At 35.0% G+C, this 17,298-nt stretch overlaps 1 protein-coding gene across 1 annotated transcript; it reads left to right on the top strand.

The window, feature by feature from the left end:
• The first annotated feature begins 1,601 nt into the window (after window positions 1–1,601).
• LOC109152165 (RNA cytidine acetyltransferase 1-like) lies at window positions 1,602–16,969 on the top strand. The gene is made up of 26 exons (XM_019299734.1): window positions 1,602–1,813; window positions 2,050–2,181; window positions 2,261–2,352; window positions 4,833–5,004; window positions 5,130–5,252; window positions 6,272–6,445; window positions 6,638–6,748; window positions 6,838–6,971; window positions 7,081–7,174; window positions 8,868–8,966; window positions 9,830–9,966; window positions 10,156–10,253; window positions 10,487–10,610; window positions 10,690–10,777; window positions 10,910–11,009; window positions 11,113–11,165; window positions 11,959–12,135; window positions 12,234–12,271; window positions 14,095–14,188; window positions 14,419–14,598; window positions 14,733–14,841; window positions 14,934–15,003; window positions 15,084–15,219; window positions 15,567–15,695; window positions 15,904–16,029; window positions 16,308–16,969. The coding sequence occupies exons 2-26, from the start codon at window positions 2,077–2,079 to the stop codon at window positions 16,611–16,613; spliced, it is 3,069 nt and encodes a 1,022-aa protein (XP_019155279.1). The 5' UTR covers window positions 1,602–1,813; window positions 2,050–2,076; the 3' UTR covers window positions 16,614–16,969.
• Window positions 16,970–17,298: the final 329 nt, after the last annotated feature.

The following is a 17,298-nucleotide window of genomic DNA, read 5'->3' as shown; positions in this document are numbered from 1 at the left end:
CCTTGCTTATCATTGATTTCAAATCTAATGGATGAAATTTTTTATCTAATTTTTGATTTATTTTTTTATTTTAATTGCCCTCAATTTTTATAGAAATAACAACTTTACCATTACTTTTTTGTCTTCTTCCTCTTTGCCTTGATGTGATCTTTGTCTTCTTTTTTCTCCATCATTCCAACACTCCATTTTTTTTAACATTTGTTTTTAGAAAACCACTACATTATTCTAACTAACATCTTCATTCTCTTCCTCATAACCAAATCTAATGTCCTCCCGCATGTTCCTAATTCAATTCTTGTATATCATGTTGGTATCTAAATAACTTATTTATGTATTCTTATTTATTTTGTCATATAACAATTATTAAAAATTATATATATTATTATTTAAAAATTAGGACATACTCGTCTTAAAAATAAAAATAAAAAATTAGAACATACTAATTGATTGTTGGGCATGACGTTTCGCGCAAAGTGCGTGCCCGCGACTAGTATATATAAAAGATATAAGAATGCTTAATAAACCACACGAGTTTAGTTCAATAGTTCAGATAATATTTAGGAAAATAGACCAATGTTCGAATCTCAACTGAGGTAGTATAGAGATTATGCCCAAATTAAATAGGTTCCTTGTGCGGACACGTTTTGGGCGCAGAATGCATAATAAACAATCGTTATGCTGTGGAATCGTGTCCACCTTGCAAGGTGGACACGGTTCTATATTCATAATTTTTGAACTTCATATTCATAATTATTGAACTCTATATTCACAATTACAGAACTCTGTGTTCATAATTACTAAACTATATGTTCATAATTATAAAGTTATATATTCATAATATTTAAACTTCATATTCACAATTATTGAATCCTTATCTTTATGTTCATAATTACAGAACTATATATTCATAATTACGTTCACATCTATATATATTCATAATTATGAATAATTTTAGAACCCTATCCATCATGCTAGATGGACACGGTTCCAAACAATCGTTATATCCTACACCACGGCGCACATAGCACTGTGCGCCGCGCGCCTCCCAAAACGACGTCGTTTTGGGGTAGTGTTGGGAGGCGCGGTAGGAAGTTGCTGAGATTATGTGTATTTGTTCACAACGTTATGTGTATTGGTTCATACAGTTATGTGTATTTTTTATATAATTATGTACATTCTTTTTATACAATTATGTACATCCGAATCAGAAAATTTGTGTGTATTATGTTAAGAGTTGATGTGTATTATGTTAAAATTTTATGTTTATTATGTATTATGTTAGATTATGTGTATTATCTTTTTAAAAAAGTATGTATATTTTGTTATATAATTATGTACATTCATGTATAACATTATGTGTATTCTAGTATAACATTATGTAAATTCTTGAACAGCGGGTTTTTTTTAAAGAAAATACTACTGCCATTCACTGGGGCGGAAAATTTCAAAAAAATAATAATTAAAACGATGTCGTTTTGCATCTGGGCGCATAGTGCAACGCGCGCCGTGGTGTAGGATATAAATTGCCCGTTCCAAAGCATAATTTGCCCCTAACAAACCAAATCGCCAATAGCTAGCCCAATATGCAATTCTGCCCATTCTCTCAATAACCCAAAATATAGGAAGTTAGCCCAATACAGCAACAAAACTCCATTAGCTCTCCCTCTAGGGTGAAATTTCCCTCGGCTTCTGCATTCGAACATTCCACAGCCACAACCCACAGACGGCGCAGTAACGCACGACGGTTCTCCGGTCACCGCCTCACGCTCACTCGACACTTCTCCCTCGTCTCCTGTCTCTCTTCCCACGACAGGTTTGTTGTTCAGGGCTTTAAATTGCTAAAACTGCACTTATAACTTGTAAACACTTGTAGAGCTTGCTTTACTTCTTGCAAGATAAATTTTTGTACATTGCGTTTGAAATATTTTATGTAAATTTTTGGATATAAGTCGGTTATAGCATATGCTTCTGTCAGTTATGAGTTATGACGGTAAAAAATGTTAATAGGTTTTTCGGTTTACTGTTTGATCACCACTTAATATATCCCAGTCCCCAGACAAGCAAAACCCTGAGACAATGAGGAAGAAGGTGGACGAGCGCATCAGAACCCTCATCGAGAATGGCGTCAAAAACCGTCATCGATCCATGTTCGTCATCATCGGTGACAAGTCTCGCGATCAGGCACTCCCATTCTCCTTTCACTTATATTCTTTATGCAAATACAAAGTTTTCAAATAATAATTTCTTTTTCTTAAACCAGATTGTGAACCTGCACTACATGGTAAGCAAAGCTGTAGTGAAGTCGCGCCCCACTGTCCTTTGGTGCTACAAGGACAAGCTTGAACTTAGCAGGTTCTTTACTCAACTCAACTTCGGAAATTGCTTGACTTTTTTCTTCTAAAATTTACCACTTTGTGAAGGGAAGGATAAACTTGAATTCGACCTAAACTGCATTAATTTTTTTTTTCATAAATGTAATTTAGCAGAATTAAATCCTTAATTTGATTGCATAAAATCTGGTGTTTTTTTTTCCCTTCCCCGAATCAGAATTAGTTTCAAATTGTGGAACACATGTTATATTATCCACTAATCCATGTAAAGCCTGGAACTAAGATTGAAATTATCATTACCACTATTTTATAGAAGGGTTAATATTTTTATATGTGAAGTCTAACTGCCACTTTACGCACCCTAAAATCTCCCTAGTATCTTGTGTTTCCATTTCTTTTATTAACATAGCTCACTATTAATTAGATCACCTCAACACATAATTAAGAATAGTCTTGTCCCAAGATCAATTAACTAAAACCTCGGATATTATTTAAGTTATGTGCAAATAACCAGTCAGAGGTACAACTTCCTTTACTGATTTAAGTTTCAGTTTCTTCACCAGTTTGCCGCTGAACATAAACTGGATATTTTTGTTACAACAATATAAGCCAGTACTAACATTGGCAGAATGGTGTTGAGTGTTAGATGGGACGTGTATTGCTGAACTTTAGGGGTTTACTATTGTGTAAAGGGGTATAGGCACTTGTTTCTGCGGTATCTTTTGTGATTTCTTTTTGGTGTTCTGTCATAGCATCATTTCTAGGTGCTACTGTAGTATTTTGCCTTTTTTAAAATAAAATATTCACTTTTCAAAAAAGAACAATGAGATTAAATGGTTTTCGGGAGGGGGAATCACAATTTTCCTACTTGAAGGTCAATATGGTGATTTTGCCTTTGAAAAATTCATGTCTCATATTTTCTCTCTTTTCTATATAACTAATAACTAAATTATCTATGTGATACATGCTTTGAGGAAGTCTTATTTGAGATATTAATAAATTACTAAATAGTTATTTAGAAACTAATAAATAGTTATTTAAAAATTACTACATAGTTATTTACCTTATTATTCTTAGTCTTCAAATTAATTTAGGTAGTTTAATTATTTAGAAGATTTCAACAGATTACTTAGCTTATTTAGTCATTCTATGAGTTGTATTTTACCCTATAAAAAGGGAGTATTATTCAGAATAATAAAAAGCAGAAATTTAATCCCAAAAAGGGTCTAAGGGAGTTTTGGGTCTCAAGCAAACCCAGTGTCTTTTTCTCTTCTTTTCCTTTTCCAACTATTATTCTTTCTTCCTTTTTCCCTATGTTTTCTTGCCCATGACGGGAGCACATAACATTGGTTCCGTTGCCGGCATCGGGGGCATCACTCGGTCTGAGTTTGAAGCTCTCAAAGAATCAGTGAATGAGTTGAAACTCTTAGTAAAAGAGCTATGCAGACATCGCCTTGGGGAATTGGGTGAATATCCCAATGACCTGAAGCAATGTATTACAAATTCCTCAATGACCAAACACCAAAAATCAATACGCCAACTTCCTTAAGAAGTCAGCAAACAGATGGCGATGTTACATCACTCAACGTGGATGATTCATCATTCACAATCATTGTTGATCACCCACATGTGGAGATAGCGCCAATGCAAGCCACTGTTTCAGCCGATCAGCCTCATGTGGTTTCAACACAAAAGGCTGCTGAAATTGAGATTGTACCCTTTCCAAAAACTGTCCTATGCGTGGGAGGGTTATTTCACCTCTCTCCAACCCCATCTCATTTAAGGGTTGTGTCCTATGATATTGGTCAGTCTTCATCTTTGGTGTCTCCCTCATCATCCCATGTTGTTGTTCCAATAACTCCTTCAAAGGATGTCCAAGTTTGGGTTCTTCATCACCACTGTTCGCTCCTCCATTGATCAGTAGAATGCCACTAAAGGCTTTTCCATTTGCACTTCTTTTGGTGAGGCCATTTGATCGTGGGAAGTGTTGGCTACGTGATGCACAAAGTTATCAAGCTTGAGGGCAAGCTTGATGTCCAGGAGGGGTGTAATGATACATGCTTTGAGGAAGTCTTATTTGAGATATTAATAAATTACTAAATAGTTATTTAGAAACTAATGAATAGTTATTTAGAAATTACTACATAGTTATTTACCTTATTATTCTTAGTCTTCGAATTAATTTAGGTAGTTTAATTATTTAGAAGATTTCAACAGATTACTTAGCTTATTTAGTCATTCTATGAGTTGTATTTTACCCTATAAAAAGGGAGTATTATTCAGAATAATAAAAAGCAGAAATTTAATCCCAAAAAGGGTCTAAGGGAGTTTTGGGTCTCAAGCAAACCCAGTGTCTTTTTCTCTTCTTTTCCTTTTCCAACTATTATTCTTTCTTCCTTTTTCCCTATGTTTTCTTGCCCATAACGGGAGCACATAACACTATGTGAGTTAGATTTAACATTTCTATTTAATGACTATTGGTACTAATTGTTTTCTGTGCAGCCATAAGAAGAAAAGGAAGAAGCAACTAAAAAAATTAATGCAGAGAGGGCTGCTTGATCCTGAGAGAGCAGATCCTTTTGAACTATTTGTTGAAACTGGTGGTGTCTCTTATTGCCTGTATAAGGATTCAGAAAGAGTTCTTGGAAACACTTTTGGCATGTGCATATTACAGGTGTTTTCTGTGCCCGCTACATAAATTTGTGTGATGCAAAACATCTTTCCATCTTTTGTAAATTTTGAAATATCATGTGTTTTAACCCCTTTGCTATATTCACCTTTCATGTTGGCTTACTCTAGGATTTTGAGGCTTTGACACCCAATCTTTTGGCAAGAACTATAGAAACAGTTGAAGGTGGTGGTTTGATTGTTTTACTGCTCCGATCCTTGTCCTCATTGACAAGTCTGTACACCATGGTTATGGTATGCATTGGCCATCAATTGCAAGTTTATTTACTTTAGTGGATGTGGCGTATGTTTTTTCCTTGATGGTTTTCTTATGTTGAATCTTGATAGCTTGGTTTATTTTCTTTGGCTTTTCAACCCAATTAAATTTTTATGTTGAATGCCCTCCATTTTGACATGTCCTTTAATAGGTGGCAAGTGGCTATTATCAAATCTTTAAATTTCTTTTATATCATATCTTCTTTTACCTCTTATACGACCACTATGCGCTTCTTATATACCTCTACAATTGTATACTATCTAATTGGATTTGTTGTGACTTTGTATTCCCTTAACAATCTGAAGCATAATTTCAATAATATGCTCTATCTTGCCATCTTTATGAATGACTTCATTTTAAAACTTTCCTTTATCCTAGCACATATTTTGTTAATGTGTCTATCTTAGAATGACTGGCTCTTCCAGATTAGAACATATTCCCTTGTGGTTTCCAATGTTGTAGAAGGCACTAGGTGCCACCTAGGAATTAAAATAAAAACAGTGAAAGTAGTGGTCAAATGCATTATTCTTCAATAATTCATAAACCATTAAATCATAATTAATTGATTTAATAATTTTAATTCAATCTCTTATCTCCACATACACTGCCACTTGTCCGAAACCCCCTCGGCCTAGGGGTGCCTTGGGCGATTTTTGCAACATTGGTAGTTTCTCCCACCAGAACTTCAAGTAGGAAAGTTTTAAGCCTGTTTGTACATGATTAACATAACTATTGCATCTGTAGTAATATCTTCATCAGTCTTATAAAAAATAGTGAGAAAGCTGTTAGAGAGAACATTCCCTTATGATCAAAAAGAGCAAAGTAAAGAAAAGTTTTGATGCAACTTTATGTGGTAGCCAAAGTTTAGGGAGTTACTTGAGGCTTCATTGCTAAGTTTAATCAAAGTACCACTGACATTCTGGTGGCTGGATTTATGTGCATGCTGCTTTCAATATTTAAGTGCTTGCTCTTGGAATTCATGGATGTTGATTTGTAGGATGTTCATGAAAGATTTCGAACAGAATCTCATTCTCAACCTTCTGGGCGCTTCAATGAACGCTTCTTACTTTCACTTGCATCGTGTAAAGCATGTATCGTCATGGATGATGAATTAAACATTCTACCAATCTCATCACATATGAAGTCAATTAAACCAGTCCCAGTTCAAGAGGTAAGCTTCTTCCCATGAACTATTACTAATCTTGAAATAGTACAAGTAAATTTGTTCTAATGTGTGTTTCCACCATTTGGAACTATGATTGGCATCATTTGAGTAAATAAAGAAAACTTTGTAGATCAGTATACAGGTATACTGCATAATTAGATGTTTCCATATTAAATTCTTTCCTTTGTGTTATGAAAGGACTCTGAGGGCCTTTCAGAAGCAGAGCGTGATTTGAAAAATTTGAAAGAACAATTGAATGATGACTTCCCTGCTGGTCCTCTGATCCGCAAGTGTGTTACTTTGGACCAGGTCATATTTTTGCTCTATGAGTTTAACCTTGTTCATCTTGTAGTTAACAAATATCTGATAAAAGGCATTATCTTTTGAGAATCTAATAGGGAAAAGCTGTCATAAATTTTCTCGATTCTATTTTGGATAAGACACTCCGTAGTACAGTTGCATTGCTTGCTGCTCGTGGCCGTGGTAAGTCAGCTGCACTTGGATTGGCAGTTGCAGGAGCTATTGCTGCTGGGTAAGTTAATTTTAATTAAATATGATTTCATGTCTTCTCACAAATTGTCCTGTTCCTCTCTTCACTTTATGTATCCTCATTTGACCTTATGAAGGACATTATTTTTCAGGTATTCTAATATTTTTGTAACTGCACCAAGCCCGGAGAATTTGAAAACTCTATTTGAGTTTATTTGCAAGGGATTTGACATGCTTGAATACAAGGTATGAATACTTTATACTTTTGGTGAATGTAATGCACTTGTGAATTTACAGAGATTCATGTAGTAGATGCCTCTTAGTCTCTTACTATGATGTTTGTGATTGTTTCATGTGTATTTCAACTGTGACTTTATGCATTTGAATAGTCAGAAATCTTGCTGGAGTTTTCTAAGAAAAAATCCTTTAGTTTTCATTGAGTGCTTTACTTTTTGGCAAATCTTTTATTCACTTAATTACATGGAGTGTAGTACTGTAGTTGGAGGCATCGTAGAATTGAGGCTCAAGTGCTCAACAACTTAAAGCATAATTGGGACAAAACTAAAGTAGATTGAACCATTAAGAAAAGAAAAGCTTAACACATAATTATGAATTTGTGACGTTATGGTGCATATTAGTAGTATGAAGTCTTAACAGAAAGATCAAGGGGATTTTACACTATGTTGGGATTGTAATGATGTTGAATGTATATGGCCTGCTACACACAACTAAGATCAAGAGGAAAGCCATGAACACTGTCAATTACAAGATGAAAAAAGAGAGAAGTTGATGACAATGCAATCACAAGGGAAAGTAGTAGAAAAGCTGATAACATTCCAAAAGTAGATTTTTATGCCCTTGTCCCTTTTCTTCATATCAATAAAAATCACATTAAAAAAAAAAGAGAATCTGTACCACATTTTTACTAATTTTTTTTACCCATCTAAATAAAGTATTACAGAATTGAAAGAGACCAAACTTTGTAATTGCCTTTTAACAAGTCAAGGGAAAAAAAAGCAAAGAAATGAAATGTGTGTGTCTATTAATGTGTTTGTGTATTGCCCATATGAATATTATAATTATCATTTAAACTTTTAAATTAAAAGTAATTAGCAAGAATGCCTTTTTGGCTTCTATGTTCTACTCTTGCCCTTTCTTTCACTATTCTTTTCTGACATTCTGACTTCTATTATACTTTCTCATCATCTAATTTAATCAGTAATCAACCTAGGAAATCGATGGGGTTTTGGGAAATATGAATACTTAAACTAGCTGCTGTAAGTATGTAACTGCTGTTAAAAAGATTTGAAGGCAACAAAAAAGTAGAGGCCAATGTGGATTTAACCAAGAGATTTTGGCTAGAAGTATTATTGTATTAAGACTTTGTGTGAGTTGTAAAATTGTTGCCTGACTTGCCTCCACCGCACCAGGCTGGGCTCATGTTAAATTCCTTAAGGTGTTTGGTTGGATGGAAAACATTTTCCATCCAACCAAACACCCCCTAAGAACAAGGAAAAAAAATTCCTAGCTTATGCTAGGTATTTTGTTTTCCATGAAAAACCTTTTCCATGGAAAACTAATATGGCAATTTTACCCTCACCATTCTTTATTAATTACTCTTATTATTATTATATTATTATTGTTGTGTAGGTTATATTTGTCATTATACTCATTATTCCTTACCATTCCAAACTCAACCAAACAATGGAATTCATATTCCCAATAATTTCTTTTCCACCAACCAAACAATGGAATCTGTTTTCTTGGAATTTATTTTCCATGGAATTTCAATTCCATTTCCTTTCAAATATTTTCCAGCGAACCAAACGAGCTGTAAAAGTGTGATGTGCACAACATCACTGAACAGATATGATGTTGTGGGTCTGTTACTTTTAATAGAAAAAAAATAGTGGATATGTCACTGCAAATTTCGTTGCAGGAGCACTTGGATTATGATGTTGTGAAAAGCACAAATCCAGAATTCAAAAAAGCAACTGTACGGATCAATATCTACAAACACCACAGACAAACGATTCAGGTAAGCAAAATGGCTATGCTTTACAAGGACTTGTGTAGATCTGCAATTGCTCCTCCTGCCCTATCTAACTCTATTAATTCGGCATTTCATTTTCTTTCTTGAACTTGTACTCTTGTACTCCCATTTTCTATCATCCCCTTCTGAGGTTAAGTTAAAGATTTGGTTACAACCATGACCTTCACATCTCTCATAGATTTTTGAGTGGCTTTATTTATTACTACTACTACTACAGTACTACTATTGCTACTGCCATTGCTGCTGCTACTTGTTGCACATTGAGATTGATAGTTAGGATTATTTGTTCTCCATAAGTTGAATTTAGAGGTTATGTATGGGATCTAATGCTGGCAGCTGGTGGCCTAACGTGATAGAAATATGGCAACTTGTGATACTTCTTCTGTTGGAGGCAGGGATTGGTAGAGATGTAGTGATAGCTCTAAAGTCATGCATGCTGTGGCATTGTGCTTCACTTGATATTTGAAGAGTACTGCAGGATTCATGCTCATTATGTTCATCATCTGAACTAAAATAATCCGTTAAACAAAAACCAAGCATAGGTTTAATGATGATTCAAAATTTTGAAAAAAATGTCATCATTTTTAATATTTTAATTTGATTTTCTAATTTGGTACCTCATATTACCCTGCAACTTGTGAATGGCTGGCCTGAGAAGCCCACATATTTCAGGTGGCAGTGTGGACCCCTTATTGTTCTGCATTCCTATATGGGTCTCTCTTCACATTTATTGTTTCACCTGTTTTACAATTCAGTTTAGTCGCCAGTTGCCTTCCAATATTCAAGATTCAATGTGTACATTTCTCAGGTCATTTACTCATTTACCTCACCATTGTTTGGAATTGCAGTATATACAGCCACATGAACATGCCAAACTCTCACAAGTTGAATTGCTGGTAGTTGATGAAGCAGCAGCAATTCCATTGCCAGTTGTGAAGTCTTTGCTTGGTCCTTATCTTGTCTTCCTTTCCTCAACTGTCAACGGGTAAGAGAAGTTGTTTGGCTAATATTCAATTGTTCCATGTTTTCCAGAAGCTGTCTTTTTTCCCAAGAGTCCTGTTTATTCTGCTCATATTTGTTGTTTATGGTGTTCTGATTGCCTCATGGATTATAGTTTTTAGTGCACTAAGGTTACTCATTTTTCTTCTATTTCTATTTTCTCCTCTACTAAAAGATATGAAGGAACTGGACGATCATTATCACTGAAATTGCTGCAGCAACTTGAGGAGCAAAATCACATCCCGTCAAAAAATGCAGAAAGTTCTGTTTCAGGTCTTTCAACTTCACTTCTCTTTCAGAACTTAATGAACTGTAGAGTCATCGTATCGTAACACTTTCTTCTTTTGCGAATTAGACATTTTATATTTTGTATTTCTGGCTTTCTCCTTCATTTTGTACATTTTTGCCTCTATACTAATAATAATTGGGTTTTGAAGGATAGTGTAAGCTTCTCTGTACTGTCATTTCAAAGATGTGTTCAATTTTGTGCAATGTTCCAAATATAGGTAGGCTTTTCAAGAAGATAGAATTGAATGAATCCATCAGATATGCTCCTGGCGATCCCATTGAATCCTGGCTTAATTCTTTGCTGTGTCTGGATGTCACTAATTTCACCCCAAGTATTAGCAGGTAACTAACTCTATACTACTACAAACTTTATGGGAATTACATTATTCTCTACTTCATCTTTTGTCTTGTATTTTATCAGGCTACCACCTCCTGGTGAATGTGATTTGTACTATGTAAATCGGGATACACTCTTCTCCTATCATAAGGAGAGTGAGTTATTTTTGCAGGTAATCATATGCATCATCTCAAATGGAAATGGGATTCTTCTCAGCTTAATTGTATCTTTTTAAATCAAATTCTCCAACAATCAAACATGGCTTTGGTTAATGTGTACTGGTACTTTATGAATCTTTGTGCAGCGAATGATGGCTCTCTACGTTGCTTCTCACTACAAAAATTCTCCCAATGATTTGCAATTGATGGCTGATGCTCCGGCCCACCACTTGTTTGTGCTACTAGGTTTATCTGAAGACCCTTGATATGTTATTAAGTTTTGTTTGTATACAGTTGTAGTTGTTGATCACATTCTGCTAGTTCTGAAACTAAATCAAAATTTTTACAGGACCTGTCGATGAATCAAAAAACCATCTCCCTGATATTCTGTGTGTCATCCAGGTTTGTTCTTTGTTGTGTGATCAAATAACTCCAAAGCTACTCTTATGTCTAAAGAAATTTACTATAGTTCTCAATGGGTGATATTACCTTTGCTTTCATAATTTTAGAAATCCTATTAGTCATTCATTTGCTCTAATTCATCCAGTGTTTGTGTTCCTTAACAGAATCAACATTGAAGCTCTCTGACTAATATCTGCTGAATTAATTCAGAGTAGGCTAAATCCTATTGAGTTAAAATTTGAGATGATTTCAAATACAAATGTCTGTTTAAAATGATAGATAGATTACATAAGAATATTTCCCTATATGCTACATCCATCTAAAAAAATGAGGCACGAAGAGTTCAATGGTTTTCATCACTCTGGGGAAGACCAAACCAAAATCTTGTCTAGGATCTTGTCACACCTACTTGACAATTTGTTCCATCTCTGTGGATGTTGCACGGGTAATTGAATGGATAATGCATCTTTTTTAAGGCAGCGAGTGATATTTAGATCATCTTGTGGGCCAGGATTTGTTCTTTAAAGATTACCAGTGGCATCACCCTGCTGACCATAAAACAACTTTATATTTACTTATCATGCAAAAGGGTGATATGTTTTGAATCTTTTACAACTTTCTATTTTGTGCTTGTAATAGCCTCACTGTAATGGTTAATTCTTCATCATATCAAATTATCAACTGTTTCAGTTTAGTTTTGTTCTTTTAGAGTCTGAACTGTTGAAAGTACATTCTACTGTTAATCTGTTTTAAAACTAGTGGTCTGAAATATAGCATATTCCTTGATCTCTAGGTTTCCCTTGAGGGTCAGATTTCACATGAATCTGCTATGAAAAGTTTAAGCGCTGGACGCCAACCATTTGGGGATCAGATACCATGGAAATTTTGTCAGCAGTTTAATGATTCTGTTTTCCCAAGTCTTTCAGGTGCCCGCATTGTCCGCATTGCCACGCATCCAACTGCAATGAGGGTAACTGTTGGGCTATATTTTTAATCAATGTTACTTTTTTTTTTTTGAAATACTGTTTTCTCTTGTTTGACTTTCATGTCTTATATGGTCTTGTGCAGCTTGGATATGGTTCTGCAGCTGTTGAACTTTTAACTAGGTAATTCATATTATTACTTGATGGTTTGCTGACTTCTTTTACTTCTGTTTTCCTTCCAATTTCTTGAAAGTGCCATATTTTGTAGCTGTTTTTGAAAATGGCTGTTGTGTTTCTTTTGCATAGTTTGTCTATTGTTTTCCTGTTAGTTTTTTTTCTCTAGAATCAATGCAATGAAAGAGCATCAGAAGCTATTGTCACAAATTGGTAGGGCTAGCATCTTTTTTATATATAGGGGAGGGTTTAGGTAGGAACATACTCCCCGGAAAAAATGAGGATTTGATCTGATTCATCCATTTAGCTAGGTACAAGGTATAAAGTCTAAACATAAACGATTTAGGGTTGCTAAAAAATAAGGGTAAAAAGGGTGGGGTTAGTTTTATAAATTTTGCGAACTTTAGAGTTGAGAGTTTACAATAATTGTAAAATTGATCCTGTGTTTTTTTTGACCAGAACTCTTTACCATTGATGAACCCTGATGGGCGGTTGTGATTAGTCCTCCCTTTTTATATGGAGGGAGTTGTTCTCATTTCAACCCACCCCGGTCGAATTTATTTTCACTTGCAATGACGCTTTTGCCCTCATCGAAAATAAATTCGAACCATAACATGTTTTTCCGGCCAAAATTGGTCGTCAATTTGACCGTCAGGACTAAATCTGTTAATAATTGCATAGTTAAAGGTCTAAATTGAGAGTTTTGAAAGTCACGTACTCAAATTATCAGTACCCTAATAGTCACAGGACCAAAAGTGCAATTTATTCTATATATATATATATATATATATATATATATATATATATATATATATATATATATATATATTCCCAGCATGGTTCTATAAGGACATAAGGTAGATCTCTCTTGCAATTCAATGAGCCTTATTTTTAGGCTTTACAGTTGGGTAGTTACTCTTCATTCTTCATACCAATTGTCCCCTATATGATATTTGGAGAATGATGTGTAACAAAGCCCAACTACCCAACTTTAAAGTCTAAAAATTAGTCACCATTTAAATATGATAAAGTGAAAATGACCTCAACAAAAGCCACAAAGCAACCCTTAACTCCCCCCTCCTCCCCTCCCTCAAAAAAAAGAAAAAAAAGAAGAAGAAACTTTTGCCATCCGCTGTCGATCAAACAACCTCCTCTCCATTTAGGTCTATGGTCACTCCACTTATGGCCTTCCCTCTCCTTCATCCTCAACATCCTGCCATCATACTCTACTATCTCTCTATTTTCTTTCCCACATTTCATTATTTGATCCCCCCCTCCCTATCTTCTCAACAGTGGATTACATTTGCTATTTGTACACTTCAATTTCTACATACACAAAATTGATTTGTCGTTATACATTCCCTTATATAAGTTTTGTGTATAAGCGTGCAAATAGTATTATTCTTATCTTTAAATACCACCATCTTCCTTTTAAGCTCTAGCACCTCCAATTCCCCTCTCCCCTCACGCTCTGCGATCTTCAGATGTAGTCTCAAAAACAATGTTTGGTCTCTCTTTTAAACACTTGACATTGCTTTCCCAAACCACGTCACCTACTTAACATTTTACCAAACATCAACAATGGAATAAAATTTTGGAATTGAAAGTTCAAGCATGCTATAATTCCCCAGCATGCTAGAGATCTGAATCAATTACATTTTCATTACATTGCCTCCTTGGTACCATTTCAAGCGTAAATGGTTCCAGTGTATGAATGTGGTTGGTTGGTGTGTGGAAAATTTCCATGAGCATTATCTTGTGACACGTAGATGCTATATAGTAGGCTATATATGGGTTCTCAATGTTTAGTGTTTACAATCTACTACTTGCAGATACTATGAGGGCCAATTGACTCAGATGTCTGAACTAGATGTTCAAGATGAATTGCAGGATCAACCAGTGAAAGTAACTGAGGCTGCAGAGAAGGTTTGGTTTCAATATTGCACTGTGCTAATTATCTATATTGTTTGGCCCAGCTTATTTTGCAGTTTATTGAAGCTGGGCGAAATGTTTCAAAATATTAAAAAGGCTTTTTGAAGATGCAATCAGCTGGACCAAACAAGCACTTTAGAAATATGTTGTTTCAGTGCAGTCTAAATAATTTTTTCACTCTAGTTTGTTTGCTATTGATTAACTAAAAGATGCCACCATTACAGGTCTCTTTACTGGAGGAAAACATAAAACCAAGGACAGACCTTCCACCTTTACTTGTACCACTTCGTGAACGGAAGCCTGAGAAGCTCCACTACGTTGGAGTCTCCTTTGGACTTACCTTGGACCTCTTCCGCTTCTGGAGTAAACATAAATTTGGCCCATTCTTCATTGGCCATAGCCCAGTTAGGATTTTTACTACTGATTTATGTTAGATTCTGAGATTTTATTTTATGTTCTATATTTCTATCTAGTTGCCATTTTAAAATCTACTGCTAGGATAGCTGTTTAACACACTATATCATGATTCATGAATCAGAATAGTGTGACTGGGGAGCACACATGCATGGTCTTGAAGCCCTTGAACAGTGATGATATTGAAGTTAATGGATCCAATGAGTGGGGGTTTTTTGGTCCTTTTTACCAAGGTGGTCGAATGTTAAATTTTGCTTCTAAACTTTATATTTTGATTGAGTTTTATTTTCTTTGATGCCAAGAGATTTTTCGGTAACATTGTCAGATTTTCGGAAGAGATTTGCAAGGCTACTGGATAAAAGCTTCCGTTCTATGGAGTACAAGCTTGCTATGAGGTCTGTAAATGTATTTTTTGCCTTTACAGTTTGTAGACATTGCTTTAAGTATATGCTTATGGTTGCCCCTTCTCTTGCAGTGTATTGGATCCGAAGATCGATTTCGCAGAGGTTGACTCATCGGATGGATTTTTGGAATCCATTGATGGAATATTTTCTCCACATGATATGAAGAGGCTTGAAGCCTACACAAACAATCTTGTGGATTTTCAGTCGGTATGATATCTTACTGGTTTTTAAACCATCTCTTTACATTTAATGTACTAAAAAGGAATATAGGAATGCTTTTGAATACATGAAGTTGCTGAGGGTGAAGAACTTGGAGCATAGGTTAGTTGTCAGTATTAAAAAAAGACAGATGGGGAGGGGCAGTTGTAAGTCATAAGTGAATGACTTTAAAGTTCTAGAACATGGAATGATTTGATTTTTTTTTTCTCCCAATTGATGGGTCCTCACACTTTTACTTGTTCAGTGTAAATATTTTTACTTATGTATTCAAGCATTTCAGGTTTGTTTTCTTTTATAACAAAAAATTAAATACGCTAATGTCATTCATTCTGCAGATTATGGATTGTGTCTCAATACTTGCACACTTGTATTTCTCAGAGAAGCTCCCAGTTTCACTTTCATATACTCAGGCTTCTGTTCTGCTTTGCATTGGTTTGCAGGATAAAGATATTTCTCAGATTGAGGTTTGCTCTTACGTAATCTCCAATATTCTCTCATTTATTTTTCTGCTAGTTTAATGGATTTTATTTGGCATCCTCAATGTCAGTTTTCTAGTATTGTATAGTGAAATGTTCATGTTTGTCAAATATGTAAAAGTCTTCATTTTTTATGGAGATAGATCAATCACATTTTACTCATTCTTGGTAATATTTCCCTTTCACTACTTTTCAGGGAGAAACGCGTCTGGAAAGACAGCAGATTTTGTCTTTATTTATAAAGACAATGAAGAAGTTCTACAAGTACTTGTATGGCCTTGCCTCCAAAGAGATTGATTCAATTGTATCTCGACTAGAAGAAGTAAGTGGACAAACAAGACACATGTCTGTGGCGTTCTTTTCATTGAGTCCTGCCAGTTACTACTGGTTTTGTTCCATGAAACCATTTCAGATTGAATTCACTATTTGTTAGTTAATTTAAGCTGTTAAATGTGCAAGCAATGTGTAGATACCCTATATAATGTAAAAGTTGCAAAAGCAATTGTCTGCCTGCATCTTATTTTAGCAAAATATCTTCTTTTTTCGTTATCTTCTATCATTTGTTATTCAACTTGGAATCAATTGTGGCATTCTTTACAGATAAAGATGGAGCCTCTTGCTATATCATTGGACGATGATCTTAACAATGCGGCAAAACAAGTCCAGGAGGAGATGAATGCCAAAATGGATGGTCTATTAGACCCAGATCTACTTCAAGGATATGCCATCGTGGATAGAGAAGCTGATTTTGAGAATGCCCTGCAAAATGGAGGAGGAAAGGTACTTCCCGGTGGAGTAATCAGCGTGAAATCCAACAACAGAATCAAGGTTGATAAAGGCCAGAAGGGTGAGAAGAAGAGAAGCAAGAATTACCTATCCAAATCAAGCAAGAAAAGGAAGTCTTGACCTGTTGAAGGTACGGCCTTGTCATATTTTCTAATGTATAGATCGAGCTTTTGTTCTCTTGATTGTGAGCGGTCAGCTAGTTGAACAATTTCAATATATATATTTGATGGAAATGTGACAACAACCCAACCAACCTTATCATGAGTTGGGTAATCAATTTTGAGTATTGTGACAAAGCATTTTGAAGCATAAACCTTGTGCCCTTAGTAGATTATTCCCATTAGGGTTTAGATTAGGACAAGGTTTTACATAATGATTATCATGTTGTAACTTGTAAGGTTAAAATGTTAGATGCTTTCTCCTTCTGATGTTTACTTCTCGTGGATAATCTTTATTAGAAACGTTGAGTTTGGTTCGGACATTGTTTTCGAATCATTGCAAGTTTGCTTTCCTTCTTATGATTGAATTGTGAGATCATAGTGTGAATCTGTTTTCTATGTTAAACTCAATATATTCGAAATAGCGAGCGAGCTCTTCGCATTTAAAGACATGCTGTTCCTGGCTCACTTTATTTCTAATGATTTGAAGGTTTGTTACCATTGGCACCACTTGTTTCACAAGGTTCAATTAGCTCGTTTGTTCATTGGTTGGTAACATAAAAAGCCTATATTTTGTTTATGAACTTTTGGAGCAATATTGGTTTGTGTTAAACCATGATCTACTCTGGAGAGTTGAAAATTTTGTC

Source organism: Ipomoea nil, unplaced genomic scaffold (genome assembly GCF_001879475.1).
Source record: "Ipomoea nil cultivar Tokyo-kokei standard unplaced genomic scaffold, Asagao_1.1 scaffold2387, whole genome shotgun sequence".
NCBI classification, from domain to species: Eukaryota; Viridiplantae; Streptophyta; class Magnoliopsida; order Solanales; family Convolvulaceae; genus Ipomoea; species Ipomoea nil.
Note: the sequence above shows the minus strand (reverse complement) of the source record. Positions and strands in the feature narration are given on the sequence as shown.

Bases quoted from the DNA above. Each gene is read 5' to 3' on its own strand.
- LOC109152165 (XM_019299734.1), top strand. From the start codon at position 2,077: ATGAGGAAGAAGGTGGACGAGCGCATCAGAACCCTCATCGAGAATGGC. The intron at 2,182-2,260 runs GCACTCCCATTC...TTCTTAAACCAG, and splicing joins GTGACAAGTCTCGCGATCAG to ATTGTGAACCTGCACTACAT. The intron at 12,136-12,233 runs GTAACTGTTGGG...GGTCTTGTGCAG, and splicing joins CGCATCCAACTGCAATGAGG to CTTGGATATGGTTCTGCAGC.